At 36.2% G+C, this 16,107-nt stretch overlaps 1 protein-coding gene across 3 annotated transcripts in view; it reads left to right on the top strand.

Moving 5' to 3' along the window:
- TRMT9B (tRNA methyltransferase 9B (putative)) overlaps window positions 1-14,272 on the top strand; it is a 62,234-nt gene extending 47,962 nt beyond the window's left edge. For all 3 annotated transcript variants that reach the window (XM_050338881.1, XM_050338879.1, XM_050338878.1), the window contains 3 exons: window positions 6,182-6,336; window positions 9,279-9,452; window positions 12,327-14,272. In XM_050338881.1, coding sequence (XP_050194838.1) covers window positions 6,183-6,336; window positions 9,279-9,452; window positions 12,327-13,399 — 1,401 coding nt within the window. In that variant the 5' untranslated portion in view covers window position 6,182 and the 3' untranslated portion in view covers window positions 13,400-14,272. The remainder of the gene's footprint in view (window positions 1-6,181; window positions 6,337-9,278; window positions 9,453-12,326) is intronic.
- The last annotated feature ends 1,835 nt before the right edge of the window (window positions 14,273-16,107 follow it).

Below are 16,107 nucleotides of genomic sequence, written 5' to 3' on the forward strand. Positions count from 1 at the left end.
TTTGATGTGATAGTAAAGATGAACAGACACTTAAAGAGACTGTAAAACTTCTGCATGAGTATGCTCCTTCTTTCAGGGTTTTTTAATGGTCAAGGGTCCATGTTTGTGCATTGCCATGTTACCTATCTACAGAATGGAGTTTATGTACTTACTGAAATAAATCTGTTTACAGTGCAGCGTTTCAGCTACATAGACTATGACCCTAAATGTACAACAGCATGGGGAATATTAAATTATTAACTGATCCAAGAATATGCAGTGAATAGTACTAGGTTTTGGAAAATAAAGCTAAAAAACTGGAAAGTGAAGCTAAAAAAAATGAATGTGACAGTGAATGTTTGCAATTTTAAGTAACAAGAGCTTGAACCATAGTCTTATTTTGTCCAAGATTTTACAAGAAATCTTGCAGTTCTTTCAATGTTTTGTTAGAGCAAGGTTCTATCTATTTTTAGTAAGAAAAAATAGTGATAGTAATTTTATTTCAATCAAGGAAATTACTTTAAAATGCTTGTTTCACAGTGAGTGTCTCAACTAACACTGGTTCTTGTCAAACGTGTCCCAGCTCTTTATTTTTCACTTTGAGATTTTCCCAAATTTTACTGGAGGAAGGGTGTTGATTCGGTACTTCTGCTCAGAAAGGTTTTAGATACGCTGCATGGAGTTCTCCTTGCTCTGATTTCAGGCCATGCATTTTCATGGGATGATAAGGTTCATGCATGGTTGAAATCAATTACTGGAGTTGTTAGTCTTATGGAAGAAAATCATCTCCTATTGTATCCTCTTGCTAAACTTTCGTTGCACCTGGTTTAACTATTCATGGCAGCATTCCTATTATTTTGTTTCATTATCCTTTATTTACTAATAAAGCTGTTTTATATAGCAAAATGATTCATATTGGAAGCCATTAAGTATATCAGCATAGACCAATTTGTTGCCTACACTAATGAAAGGAGAAATCACTGTCAATCTGAATGGAAGTTGTTACTGTGATTTATAAATTCAATCTAAGGGTAAGCAATGTTCTGATAAAGAAATCTTAGGTTTGTTTTTGAGAACGGCTGCAGTGAGGTTTTGCTGTTGGAGATGAATTGGATTTTTGTCTTTGTGTGGGAAAAAAATACTGTAATTTATAGGTGACCATTAGGGCTGTACACGTAGTTTTCCATGGCTACTTGCATTTGAATGAAAAGACTGGTAAGTCTGGAAAGTAAACTGGAAGCATTTCTCACTGCATAGGTAGTTCTCCCTGTTCTGTAGATGAAGGGAGAGAAGGCAAATCGGACTGCCTTACCTTTTACTTAGGTGTACATGGTACAGGTGCACATGTTATTGCTGAGAGCAGGGTATTGATGTAGACTTGGCCCTTGTGGTTTATAGTTTGATTTAAGGCCAGCGATTAATTAGGTTATTGCATCCATAGCTGGAGTTGCATGTGTAATCAAGATTTATGTTGCTATGGCAACAGAGACACAACTGTGCTGAATTTCCTAGATCTTTAAAGCAGGAGTCCTTATCCAGAATGATACTAAGAATTCCCGTCAGTGTGTGAAGAGTGTAACTAAGAGGGGCCCTCGTTAATAGGCTGAAGTCTTGTACATCTGACTCTCTCACTGAGTTGAGTGAAATCCTGCTGCTCATCAAAGGGTTAGAGAAAATAGGCAGTTACAAGAAGGAAGATAAGGAAAACCTGTGGCTCAAATTAATCAAGAGCAATTGATTTCGAGACAAATAGAAGCAATGCAAGATTTGATGACTACTCTGAAAATCACAGGGTGCTTCCAAGAGGCCATTGACAAAACCTTTGCAACATATTCCAGGTATTGCATTTGGCCTGGAAATAGAGGCAAGGAGGAACTGAACATGAGCCAGGTCAAGATTTCACAGGATTAAACATCAAATTAAAATAGTGGTGCTGACATAGCACATGATGAAGTAGATGGAGAAAGATGGAAAAGATGAAAAGAAGATGGAAGATAAAAATCATGGGTAACTGGGAGGGGATACTTTGAGGTAAATGAGGAGGACTGTAAGGGATTCAGAACTGCAGAGGTAGGCTGTGGTAGAGGCAGAGATTTTGGACTGAACTCTGCCTCCTGCTCTTCAGTGTCAGGGCACCCCTGGCATCTGGGAGCCAACAATAATTTGTCCTCTTGAGGATAAACTATTTAATACAATAAGTGAAAATTGTAAATTAGACACTTTCAAAAACAACAAAAAAAGTCTGAACACACTTTCCCTCCCCGCAAAAAACCCCAGAAAACCAAACCTGATTTTTCAAAAATGTTGGAAATGGGGGATTGTTAATTTTGGTTGTTTTCTTTTCAAGGTCACTTGCTTAAATGTATTTCTTATTTTGGCAGTGATAGAAAATATCCAATGAACATGACTTTTATTAAAGCAATATCCTTGAAAAGTTAGTTACCTTAAAGGTTACAAAATGTTAATGGAAAAGGAAGAAATTAGATTACCTTAGAGTCGGAGAACTTTCAGAGAGATATGTAGCTATGAAAATCTATGTCATGTTTGTACAATTTCTTTTACCTCCTGGAAAGCCATAATATTTCAGTTTATATTTTATTTTACTTTTTTTTTTTTCTTTTTTCTTTTTTTTTTTTTAAAGAGGGAAAACAACAGTGTAGGAAAGAGTGAATGGACTATAACCTATTTACTTTCAAACAGTTTGTTCATGTGGCACAGTTACATGTGATGGACTGGTGATCCATTTCCCTGCAAATTCAGTGGAAATGACACTTCAGTTTTCATCCAGTTTTCTCATTTAATAGATTAGCTGCAACAAGGGCCTGTTGTAGTCTCTTGAACAAATCATGATAACCAGGAAGCACTGAAAGGGAAGAGAATGCTGCTCTTCAATTTTTTTTTCAAACTCCTTCTTTGCAGAGGCTGGCATTTGTTGAGCTGCATTCATGTTTTGGGGACTTGGCAAGGCTTGCTGCAGTGACTGAACAGCTGGGTGCCAATTTACTGCACACTCCCTACTCTGCTCCAAGTCTCTGTGTGAGCTCTTTGACAGGAGCATAAGCACAAGAGAAGAATTGAGCATGGGGAAAGTGCGCCCATAACTACCATCTTCTGCTCCTCTTTGCTGGTCTTACCAAACGGCTTCTTGGGTAGCTTAAATGAGAACTGGAGCAGATGCTGAAGCAGTGGGATTTCTGGGTAGCTTGCATTTTCATTACCTACTTTGCAAAACAGGCTTTCTAATTATCCTAGAAGTTATAATCCAGAAGTTGGATGAAATGAGCATTTTCTATTATTTATGTACAACAGGGGCACTGTCTGCTACTTTCAAGGCAAAGAATTTGTAATGGTTGTTTTTGTTTAGAAAAAGAAATAGAAGCATTGAGATTGGTTTGTTAAGTTACACAGGTCTAAGTTTCTGGGGGTTTTTGGTGACAGTAGAGTTGTGTGAAAGTGGTACAGCTGCAGGTCTGGGCAGACGACACAGGTTTCTTGCCTTCTGTAAACATTGAAATGAAGAGGTTAATTGCTAGGATATTTCCCTGCCGTGCTGTAAAGTAAAACCTGATAGTGTTATGAAAGTCAAATTGGCAAGTCTAATTGTGTCTTGATTAACTGCAAAATATAAACCATCATCAGGAATGGAAAATGTTACAAAATGGCGCATGAAATTATTTGTATTTTAGTACATTACTGGTATTCTAAGATTATAGCCAAATTATTTTCTTGGCAATATTTATTAAGTATATCTAAAAATAGCCTCTTCTACAGTGTTGTAATAGGTGGAAGTCTCCAGCATACTCATTGTAGCAGAAGACTCAGTGCCAGTCCCAATGAATGAGAAAGTTAAACTCAATAGTCTTGTGATTCAATAGGAAACTAAGCCAGACTTCAGCCTGCATTGAAATTCAATGAAGACATTTTAGGAAAAGTATAACATAATATTGTATCGGTAGGAAAATTCCTACCATCTTCTAAGTCAAGTCTAAGTTGGCTTTTGTGTTTATTTAAAATATTCATATTAACCTTCAGTTCAGACAGCATTTGGAATTCAGTATGAATGGTTGAAAACATTCTCCTTCTTCTGTTTTTTTTTTTAAGAATTGCAAAGATTGAACAAAGAGCTTCAAGCGGAAAGATGAAAGAAAGCGCTCAGATGCATTGAACCGCATAGTAACTAAACATGAAATATAAACTAGAGCAAGGAGCTTATCAGACGACAAAGGAAAAGAAATTATTATTAGTCTTTGGAATTACTACTTGTAAATGGAGGATTCCTAGGCAGTTGAACAGCAAAATAGAGTATATTTTGAGGCAGATAAGAAAGATAGCTGGAGACATGAAACACTCAATTTGTTTTACTTAAGGGTCAAATAAGAAAAAAATAAGTGGGCTTTTGACTGTAAGAAATACTTATTTGAAATCACTGCAACTAACCCGTTCTATTTGACCACATGACTTGAAATGGCATTCTGGAAAAAGTTCTGATTGAGTAACTTCTGGCACATGTAATATCATTTGAAGTCTGTGTTGCAATCCTGTCTACCTCTGGTGTTCAGTCTGTTCCAGTTTTACAGTTTTCAGTGACACTGAGAATGTGCCTATTAGGAATGTACTGTGCTCTTACTGAATTTAATTTTTATGTATATTCACTTAGTAAAAGCTGAACTAGTGCATCATAAAAGAAAATTGTGGATTGTGGAGAAAAAAAGAAAGGATTGTGAAAATATTGAACATAAATGTTCTGAAAAGAGATATTCATAGATACTAGAGTCAGAGTAGACTGTGACAATTGTAAAAAATTTGGCCCAACCTCTTACATAGCAGAGTATATAAAACTAGTGCAATGGATCAAGTCTTATGTACTATTCTTATATACTATTCTGTTAGCATTCACACACTTAATTTGAAGTATGTTAATTGGTTTTTCAGTCACTGAGATTAATTCCCAGTTTTAAAATTAAAAAGATAATGTTTGTAGGACAGGTGTTTTGAGGAACTCACATTATTTATTATATTTTTTAAATAATTATTTTTTTCTTACATAACTCATCTTTTCTGATATATTCTCATCTATTTTATCATAATAATATATTTCAATAGTAAAAGAGACAGAAACCTTTTTATTGTGATTCCAAAATCTTTATTATTTTAACATCAAGGAAAGCACAATAAAGTCTTTGCTTTTGACATTTTCAAATGAAGTCAAAGGAATCACTTGTATAATTTCATCTTGATAATATATTGCTTAGTTTCTTGCAAGAAATTTGCAAACAGGCTTTAATCTCTGTTGAGTAGTTGGACAGTTGTATAAGTCCTATTTTAATAATGAGAAGGAATATTTCCCAAATAAACAGGCAGTTTGAATTAGTTTAAAGAATGTCTTAACACTTTGAAATGTAATCCCGTCAGCCTCCATCAGATATTAAAGCCTGACCTGGTTGGTACTTGAATGAGGGGATATATTAAGGAAGGTGTAAGATTCGGTATGAAGGGATTCAGTATCTGCATCTACTTGTTTTATATGAGCTTAGAAGTAATATTAAACATTTAAGAAGATACTACTTTTCAAATGAATCACTAAAATAAAGTGCTTTGCTAAGGAATTAAGATGGTGGAGTGGGAGTAGGAAAATCATGGTTTTGTTGCTGAAAAATTTTAGCCAATTTGTCACTTCTAGAGGGTTGATAAACCACAGATAATTTATGTGTGATTTGGGGGCTTTGGTTTCAGGGACCAGGCTATATTTCAGTAACACACTTATAGTTTGCCAACCTACTCACATTAGCAACAATTGAAAAGTTGGTTTGTAGCATCCTGTTCCTAATTGGTTGGACTGATGATCATAAAGGTCTTTCCTACCAAATGATTCTGTGATTCTAGAATCAGTCTGTACTTCTGCTGAATACAGACTCTGTTTTGTGCCAAATAAGCTTTTGATGAACTTGGGAATGTGCATATGATTTAATAGGCATGTGCAGTTATATCATGCTCAGGCAAGATGATACATTCGCATTTTTTCTTGACTTCCATGAAATAAAATCATATCCTTTGAGTACAGACTATTTTATAAATATGGCTGTTAGATGGATGTAATGATTTTATGAATGTAAACTTACAAGGTCCTGAATTATGCATGCTTATAAAATGTAAAATCTACACTGCAACACTTTACATTTTATAATCTTCATTCTGTTTTCAGGATGGAACATGAGGCTACCCAGCTAGAAAAGCAGCACGTGCACAGTGTGTATGAAAATACAGCTGCCTACTTTAGTGATCTGCAGAGCAAAGCATGGCCTCGTGTTCGGAACTTCCTGCTGGAACAAAAGCCTGGCAGTCTTGTTGTTGATATTGGTAAGATGTTCTTTCAGATGGCATGAAAGATTGCTTGTAAGATTTATTTGTTTGTATGTTAATCATATGTAACCTTCAGATAACTGCTTTTAAAACTTATTTAAATTTGGTTTTAAATTGTTTTTAAACCCCTACTAGATGCCGTATACCACTTGTTTTAATTCTCTGGCAGTGTATCAGGTAGACAGTTAATAATTTTTTCCCTTATTTTGTTGAGCTAAGCCTTAATCTATCAGTTTCCCCATAGGCTTAATGGTCTGTCATTCCCCTGGAACTCTTCAAAAAATTATGTTAATAGCTAATTATTTCATATTTCAGTTTCTTTAGATCTCTTGGTTTATGTACTACTGGTCTGCAATTTATTGCTGTTCATTTGTTCTAAAGCTCCTCCTATCAAGGCTTTATATTAAGAGAAGTCTTCTGATGTGAATGCTATCTAAAATATTAAAAATAGTTATAATCTGAGAATCTCCCTATGATCCTAAATACAGACACCAAAACTATGATTTCCTTCTATGGCGTTGTCTTCCCTACATGTTTGATTTTTATAGCTTGATTTTATGTTCCTTCTAGGGACTTTTTAGGTTTTCCAGATGCTGGAGTGTTTCCTTTCCTTGTGTTATGACTTTGGTGCTATACAGCACATCACTGCAAAACAGATGCTCTTTTGCCCCATTGTATTTTCCTCAATGTTTAAACTAATAAAATGCTTTTACACAGCAAGGTTTAACAAATGTACACAATAAAATATGTATCTGTCTTATCCTAGCAGAGAAAAACATTATTGGAATAAGCTTTAGGCCATAATCAATAGGTAATATGTAGTTCTGCTGCTGTAGCTATTTTTATATGTCTGCACCATTTTCACCAATAATCTCAGGAAATATTCTTATGACATACACTCATTCAACAGTCACCCTAAACTGCTATTTCTCAACCAGAATTGTTGTCACCTCAATAGAAATCATTTGAAGCTTAGCTGAAGTTCTTTGAGGCTTTATCATCAATGACTGCTGAAAGCTTAAGGTCACCCTGTTAACAGTCTCATCTGCAGAGAAGGCAGGTGCTTATAGTTGCCAATAAGAATATTCCCATTAAGGCACACAAGGTATCTCCTTTTATGAGGTTTATTAAGATCTACAGGAATCTGACTATTGTGTTTATTTTTGGTATCTATTTAGGGAGGAGTGGCACTAAAGAGGCACTAGTGCCTAGTGGCACTAAAATTTTAAAACTGAGATCTTAAATTGATAATTTCCTTTTCAGTTTAATAGCACCTTTTATTAAAATATCATTTTGTCTAATTGCCTTATAAATTTTCGTTCAGCAAAGTCATGACAATAGCTTGGCCATTGTTAGTTTCGTGAAGGAATTCACCCTCCTGATAATTCATTCATAAGTGAATCTCTGGTAAATGCAGGTTTTTAGAATACTGGGATTATTAAGACTATTTAGCTTCATTCCAGGGAGGACCCTCCACTTCTGAAAACTCCCCATGATTAAAAAGCACTTTACCAGAAGCCACGTATTAAGCAACTGAATCTTCTAAATTAATGTATGGTTGAATAAATATGTTCCTGAGCAAACATGATAATGAATAATACTTTATACAAAATTTCATAACTAAGTTTTTTAACTAACATGCCAAGCTTCATGTTTTATTGTGTATATTTCTTGAACTGCATTAAGCAATATTAATGTTTTCCATTTATCTCAAAAGTTACTTCAAAGAATAGCACTTGCTTTTAGCTTAGAAATATGCTCTTTTTCACCACTAAAGTGTTGTTCTGTTCCGCAACAGCTCCTGTGCTGTCTCTCTAGATAATGGTGCACATTAACATCACTGAGAACAGCAATGCTGCAAGAAGCAGTGATGTTTCTAAAGATAACTCCAGGCCTTTAAACTGAATTTCCAATACTGAGATGATTCTCTTTGCCAGGCTGCTACCCCGTTGCTTGGCTGTCAGCTTTCAGAAATTATCCTTCACTACTGACCTAGAACTGCAGTGAATGATTCCTAATACGATTTTGAAAAGTGCCTGTTATGCATACAACACTGAAGAACACTCTGCAAGATTTCAATTTAAGTACAGCACAGTCCTTGAGAAGACAGACTTTTATGTGGAAGACGTTCTAGAACAGCTCATTACATTTGCATGGGTTATAATGCATTGGCACAAAGACAGAAAGAGGATGTGTCTGCAACATGGCAGGAATTTTTATGATTTACAGTTATTTTTCAAGTCTACATCTGAATTTAAAATTTTCCTTTCTGACTTGTGTCAGTGGCATCTGTGGTTTAGGACTTCTTGGAGAGAAACCACATGCACTGGAGATGTACTTCATGAGGTTTAGCAAAGACTAGGGAAGGACTTGGAAAAGAGATCTATTGCAGGTCACTAAGAAAACAAAACACGCTGGCTTCAGGAAATCCCCTGAACAGAAAGTAGCTGGAAGCTGGAAGGGTATTGAGGAAAAGGGCCATAATGCTTACCTTTTTCTTACACTCTCCTGGGCGCCCATTTATGCTCTTTGTTGGAAGCAGGATACCAGGCTATATAAAGGCTCAGTGTGAAACAACATAGTTGGTTTTTTACTCTAAGATGTGCAGTAGTGGCCACAGAGGACCACTGCTTCCTTCTCCCACCTGAACTTATCCTTAATTCCCCACAGAAGTACATAGAGCCTGCTATTATACAGGGCTCTGCAATGAGTATTTTTATTGGTGATGTTGGTACTGTTACAATCCTAATGGTGTGAACATATAACTTCAAACACTCCAAATGAACTCTGCAGCAGTTAGGCTAGTAGGCACAAGCCCTCATTTTGTTTTCCAGGAAACTTTAGGATGTGAGGAAAGCCCTCACATTATTTTCCCTGCTTTGGGAGGAATAGCAAATGTTTGGAATATAGGACTTCTGATCTAGTATTCTTTTTTTTAGGCTGTGGAACTGGAAAGTATCTCAGTGTCAACAGTCAAGTGTATAATCTCGGCTGTGATTACTGTGAGGCACTGGTAGAGATTGCAAGGAAGAAAGATGATGAAGTTCTGGTGTGCGACAACCTTAACCTTCCCTTTAGGGACCAGTGCTTCAATGCAGTCATTTCCATTGGAGGTAAGACAACGTACATGCATCCTGGCCCACAGCAAATGAGAAATTCTGAGGGTTCTTTTCTTTCCATGTGGCTTCATTTCAGTTAATTGTTTTGAAACAGTTCTTTTAGAATCACAGCAGATATAACTGAAATGAACGTAGTAAACACGAAAAAAAAATTCCATTACATAGAGGCTCTGTTGACCAAGGAAATATGTGGATCATTTGTTTGTTTATATGTGGTTTTGCTCACCCGGTGGAGAAAAGATTTCCTTCCAGCATGCATTTTAAACAAGTGAAAACTAATATAAACAAGGTTGCTTGCAGTTTAAACAGATTAGGTGGTCAGGATAAACTCTTGGTTCCTCCATAGGATCTGTTTTGATCAGCAAATACATTGAAACGAAAGCTTTCTCTATAGCAGAACTCGAAACTCATGTTAACTAATATGTGTTATGAATTCAGATTTCTCTTAGTCATGAAATAAGAGCTTAGAGCTGTACAAGCACTGTTGTCTTAAATAAGCGAAGCATCTCAACATCTTAACCAGTCTGGCCTCTCTTTTTGAAAATATTACTCATAGTTTGAGAAGTATAAATTGCAAAGTGTAGATGAAAAGTGGGGTGTCCAGTTACAGTCTGCATTTTTAGCTCTACCCTTGTTTGAACTTCTTTCAGGGTTTTTCAGTGTATCAGCGAAAATATAAGGAATGATAATTATTATTGATAACAATCAACAAACTATTTGAAATGTGATAGAAATGTATTTTAAAATGTATTTTTCACATATGCAGGTGGAAAGGAACAGTGACTAATATGCAAGCAGTAGTGATATTACTATGCTTTCATGTTGGCTAGTTAACCAGTGAGCCCTACTGACATTTTAGGTCTTGCAGCATATTTTCAGGGCTATCAGATCAGCTGACTTTGAAGGATAACATACCTATCTAGTGTTTATATCAATTATAAACCTGACAAGTTTAAAAGTTCACATGCTATCTCAGTGCCTTTAACAATAATGGATTTTAACCCCTCTTGAACAGAGGCATGGTATGCCTGTGTCCACCTAATTCTAAATAAAGTGGTTTTCATCCCATTACAGAGAAAAACAAGTATTTATGTATGTACTCAAGTACACTTCTTGTCTTTGCTGGTATAATAATGTTTATAGGATTTATTTTTTTGCAAAACCCTCAAAGTGATTCTATAATTTTAACCAGGAAGAATATTTAAACCATTAAATAAATTGCTCAGAGAGAGCTTGCACAGATTCTGTTTGTTGATTGGCACCTCTTTCTTGTAAACTGAGCTTGCATGCTTATGCTGTCTCCGTCAGTTTTGATAAAATTTTGCAGGAGGATCTGTGGTGATATATGGCCTAACTTCAGTATGAGAGAACAGATCAGTTTCTTTCTCCCCACACTGTGCAAGCAATTGAATTTTTTAAGCTTTTTTTTTTTTTCCAAAGTTCGAGAAAAATATGACCAGAGTCAGGAGTACCTGGAAACAAACACTGACCACATACACAGGGAACCCTTCTCAGAGCTGCCTGTTTGGTGTTCTCAGCAGCTTGTGAGAGCCTAGTTAATATCAACTGCCAAGATTGCTTTTCTTGGCTTGTGGTAATAAAACTACTTTTTTTCCCCTTGGTAATTTAACCAGTTTTGAATAAAGACAGGGCTAGTTGGATGCACTGTTCATAACTGCAGTGTTGAAATAACACTATATCTACCAGTAGAATTGGCTACTGTCAAGCAGCACATATAAAGATAATCTAAATTTTCTGAATGTATAGAGATGTCTTCAGCTAAGAACATATACTATTATTATATGCTGTTACATGGGTAGGTTGAATTTTTTGCATGTAAAAGTGTCTGGCTCCAACTCTACTTGAAACAAACTATGGAATCAGTCCTCTTTACATCATTGATTGAATCAAATCTAGTACTGATGACATATAGAACAACATGACCAATGTGTCCAAGTGCAGTACAAATTAATGCTTCTGAGAGTTTAGAGAGAAAATAACTGTCTTTAGAGAGAAAATAGTTGTCTTAGCTATTCTCTGACTGTTAAAAATGGCTCCTTCCTATTCCAGGTGAATAGGAAGATAGAAACAATGTAGAAATCTTGAAATATAGCTTTGTTTCACATTAGAGTGAAACTTGAAAATGTGGAAATTATCCTGGAAAGAAAATCCAAATATAGTGATCAATAGTTTTATTTTGAATTTGACTTTTTATTTTTAATAGCATACCATAATGTAAAAAAATCATCATGCTCAGACATGCAATGTAGACATTCTTTTTTACAAAAATGAAACTTAATTTTACAAAATTGAAACAGTGGAAATATTTGTCCTAATTTTCTCCCCAGCTCTTTGAAAGTGTGCTGATATAAAAAAACAGAGTTTCTTTTTACTGATATTATATTTTGCTGTATTTATTATGTGGCAAAAAGTTTTTTCTATTTTCAAGGTAAGAAAGGTAAGTAAGATAAATCTGAAAAGTGTGCCAGAAACTAAAGTCAACCTTGATACTACCTAACTCACCTAAAGGCCAGGCATTTAAGCGAAAGCTAGTCATGTTATGACCTTTAATAGATGCAGAGAAACACAAACCTCCAGCTTATGTGCCTGAGTTTTCTTGAATCCTTTTTGGGGGATGAGATTAATTTCCTTCTTTGGGATTTTCCTATTTTTATCCATTGAACATAATCGTAAAAGAGAGCATTCTGGGGTAAACTTGCATTGTGGTACCAATAAATTCAACTGACTTGCTGACTTGCAGCAAGTGATGTTTGGAATGAGGTGCTAAAATGATTAAGCATGTAGAACAGGTTGAAGATGAAAATGCCCTGTCCTTACTGATATTCAGTACATTTCTTTTTTTCATAGTGATACATCATTTCTCAACTAAACAAAGAAGAATCAAAGCAATAAAGGAAATGGCAAGGGTATTGATACCTGGAGGCCAGATAATGATTTATGTTTGGGCTATGGAACAAAAGAATCGTCACTTTGAGAAACAAGACGTATTTGTTCCATGGAATAAGGCCTTGTGCTCACGCCATTTTTCAGAATCAAATCAACCCGGAGATAAGGGTGAGTTTGTGCATACTGCAAAAGGCCAAGACATACACCCTGCACAGCTCGTCATCTCTGAGTGCAGCTACCAAACCAATTTGCATCCAGAAACTGATTCAAAACATTCCCACAGTATGGGCCATTGCTTACCCAGAGCGTGCTGCATGAAAATTTCTGAAGAAGAAAACAGGTTTTACAGTGCTCTGGGAAGATCTTTCCGCTCATGGTTTTTCTCCAGATCCCTTGACGAATCAGCCCTGAGAAAGCAAAGTGATAAAATGAAGCACCTGAAACAGGAAGGAGTATGGGCAAACAGTACTGACCTGAAACATGAAGGGGTATGGGCAAACAGTACTGTACCCATTCAGCATTCGCGACACTGCAGTTTGGATTTAGGTCCCCACAGGGCACTGTTAAAAGAACAAAGTTTAGATGATGATGATGTGTTCGTGGAAAACCTGTCTCTCAAAAAACCACAGTGGTCACCAGCCACAGATGCACTGAAGGATTTAAGTTTAAATGGAGGACACCAAAATGTAGCTCAGAGCAAGGATGACAAAGCTTCAGTTAAAAATGGCCCAGTGGAAGACAGGGAATGCAGCTGTGGTTGTAATAAAGATGGTGCTGGTAGGTCTGATGCCAATAAGTTTTTCAAAAGAACTTCAACAACTGACTCCACTGACTCGGCTTTGGATTCAGTAGTGTCTCTTGGGGACCAAACTGATGCCATGTTGGATACAAAAGCCTTCATGCGTTATTACCATGTTTTTCGGGAAGGGGAGCTGTGTTCTCTGATAGAAGAGAACGTGCCTGAGCTTCAGATACTTTCTTCCTGCTATGACCATGGAAACTGGTGCATTATTGCAGAAAGAAGAGGAACATAGCTGTAAAGAGAACAAAGCAGAATCCAGTGACTGAAGATTTTAAGCTGCTCCTTGTTTTACTGTGATTGTGCAGTGTGACATGGAATTCAAATCTTGTAGTTGTGTACCATTTATTTCTGATTTGTTATTATCTCTCTGACTATTTAAATAGTTAATGCAAGGTCTGTATATAGGAATATAAGTGGTAAAAAGTATTTATGTTTTGTTAAACTTTTATGAAATTAAAACGGGAGAGTTTTATATTGCTTTTATCAAATAATTGTGTTTTAAGATATACTTTTCTATTGAGAAATAAAACCTTTTTATAAGACAAGGATCAGGGCATCTTTTATGAGAAATATCCTCTCAGTAGAAAGTTTAGTCTTTGTTCTTTAAATCTGAAAGTGTGTCACATTGCTCCCTGTTCTTCAAGTCCTGTTAATGAGACATAGACACTATGTCTAAAATTGTACTTGGCTATATACTGGTAGAGTGCATGCTGCAGAACTGGGGGCAAGCATGGCCCCAGTGCTACTTAGTTGGGAGTAGAGTTGTTAATGGGCAAAAACTATGTACAAAACAAGCTCTGCATATTCTGTCATTTGAGGTTTGTATTTCAGAGCAAATGACAGAACAGATTTTGAACAGTATTTCGGACTTTTATTTTAAAAATAATTCAATTTGTTTCTCAGGTTAAGTTTTATGTGTTAGCTCTCACGAATACTTAATTTCCTTTGCTGTAGTTTTTCATTAGTTACATGTATATAGACGTCAGAGGGATTTGTGAGAGTATCAGTATTATGTAAAAGTTATAAAATATCAAATACTTGAGATACATATATCTTTTTGATAAGCTTGGGAAGCTAAGATAAAAGTAATAAAAAATCCAGTGCATATCTGGTCAGCTGTCATATTTACTTTTCTTATTCACTGACATGAGAATATATATTAAATGGTGTGTTAAATAATGTAGATAGGAAGAGGATAAACCCAGTTTGTACATAAAATACAAATTCCTGTCTTTGCGGTTTAAATGAATCTTTTGAGACCTAAATATTAGCAGATTGCTAACACTACTTTGCCATTCCCTGTAAGATAAATTTTACTGAGCATGGTACCCCATCATTATCCATCTGTACTAGGTTGCAGCAGTTGCCCTCATATTGTTCTTTACACTCAGATAATCTCATCCCTCTCAGTGGGATGTGAAGTTATACATGCTGTGGATAAAAAACACCTGGCTTCAGAAGACCAGTAGTGAAATTGCCAAAAGAAGCAGCCTAAAGTAGGCTAATTGCCTTGTTAGCACAGAGTTACTCCATTTCTAGGCTTCATTTATAGTCAGTGGTTGCCAATGCAGGGCACATCTTCAACTGGTGTGATTTCATGACCTTTAATGGAGTTGCACAGATTCACACCCCCCCCAATAAAAACCCTCAAACAACCCAAAACCAAACCCCTTTTGTTACGGAAAAACAGACCTACATAATTAAGACGTCTGCCCTATTATTTAGCAAATAGGTTTGAATACAAGGCAACAGGAGTCAAATGCCAAACTTTTCCAGTCTATGCTGCATAAGTAGATTGATTTGGGGTTGTTCAGTAGAAAGCCCTGATGGTACTGAGTATTTTTTGATGCAGCTGCCCAGCAGTAAATTGCCACATGGTAATGCATTATAGATTTATTTACTGGAACAATGTCCGTAGAGCAATCATTTTTGTCTCCCTTATATCTTGGGATCTTCATACTTTATTTTTTCTGGGTCTGTACCACTTGCAGTCCCCGTGGGCATTTGAAAATAAATGTATGGCCAAAAAAGCATACATCTGAGACTTCTAAGATATTATTCCACTCTGAATATTAGTTTCAATACAGCCTGGGGCTATTGCTCTCAGGCAATGTGTATAAGCTATACTTCAGAAAACTGGCAATACTCCCTTCATCACAGGGTCCAGCTGCTCCCGTCTGAGTGGGTGGCACCTGATGCATTCTCAGGCTCCAGTTTTAGAAGCTTTGTGCCAAAGTACCCGTGCTGGCACATTGCAGAGCCTGCATGGATTGTGCTTAGCTCCACACCTCATTTGACACGTGCTTGTGTCAGACAAGTGAAGCCTGCCTCTTTTGTTGGGAATTTCTGGGGTAGCTTGAGGATTTTAGAAGAGAAGTCAATTGCTTCCAGATAAGATATACCAGTGGATATTCAGCGCTCCTGAAAAGTAAGGAAGAGGAAGATTATGATCATTCTATATCCAATTCTGAAACTTCATCCCTAAACTCCAGCATGCAGAAACTCTATCTCACATATATAAAAATATTTATTAAATATTATTAATCTGAACTGACAGCTGGGTTTAGTTAACTGTGAGAAAGAACATCATGATTCTATTATCTGCACTTCTGCAATCTGACTGTGGCATATTTGGTGTATGGTCAAGCAGGCTGATGAAATTTGGAAAAGCTGAGAAAGGAAAGGTGTCCGTTCTCTTTACAGTATAGACTTACTATCCTTGCAAGAGACTGAATCTTTGTCAGGATCCAATGAAAACTTGTTGCACTCTCAGCTGTTTGATTAACAGCTGTCACCTCAAAGCTACTGAGATACCTTAAAACATTTTTGTGTTTATAGACTTCCCATGCATTGTTTGTTTTTGAGATTCTTGCTTGGGGATGTTTTTCACAATGACTTATTTCTGTATTGGATTTTATCTTGTTCTGAGCTAATGCCATT

The sequence above is a fragment of the Myiozetetes cayanensis genome, unplaced genomic scaffold, assembly GCF_022539395.1.
Source record: "Myiozetetes cayanensis isolate MyiCay16 unplaced genomic scaffold, myiCay2020 scf7, whole genome shotgun sequence".
Taxonomy (NCBI): Eukaryota; Metazoa; Chordata; class Aves; order Passeriformes; family Tyrannidae; genus Myiozetetes; species Myiozetetes cayanensis.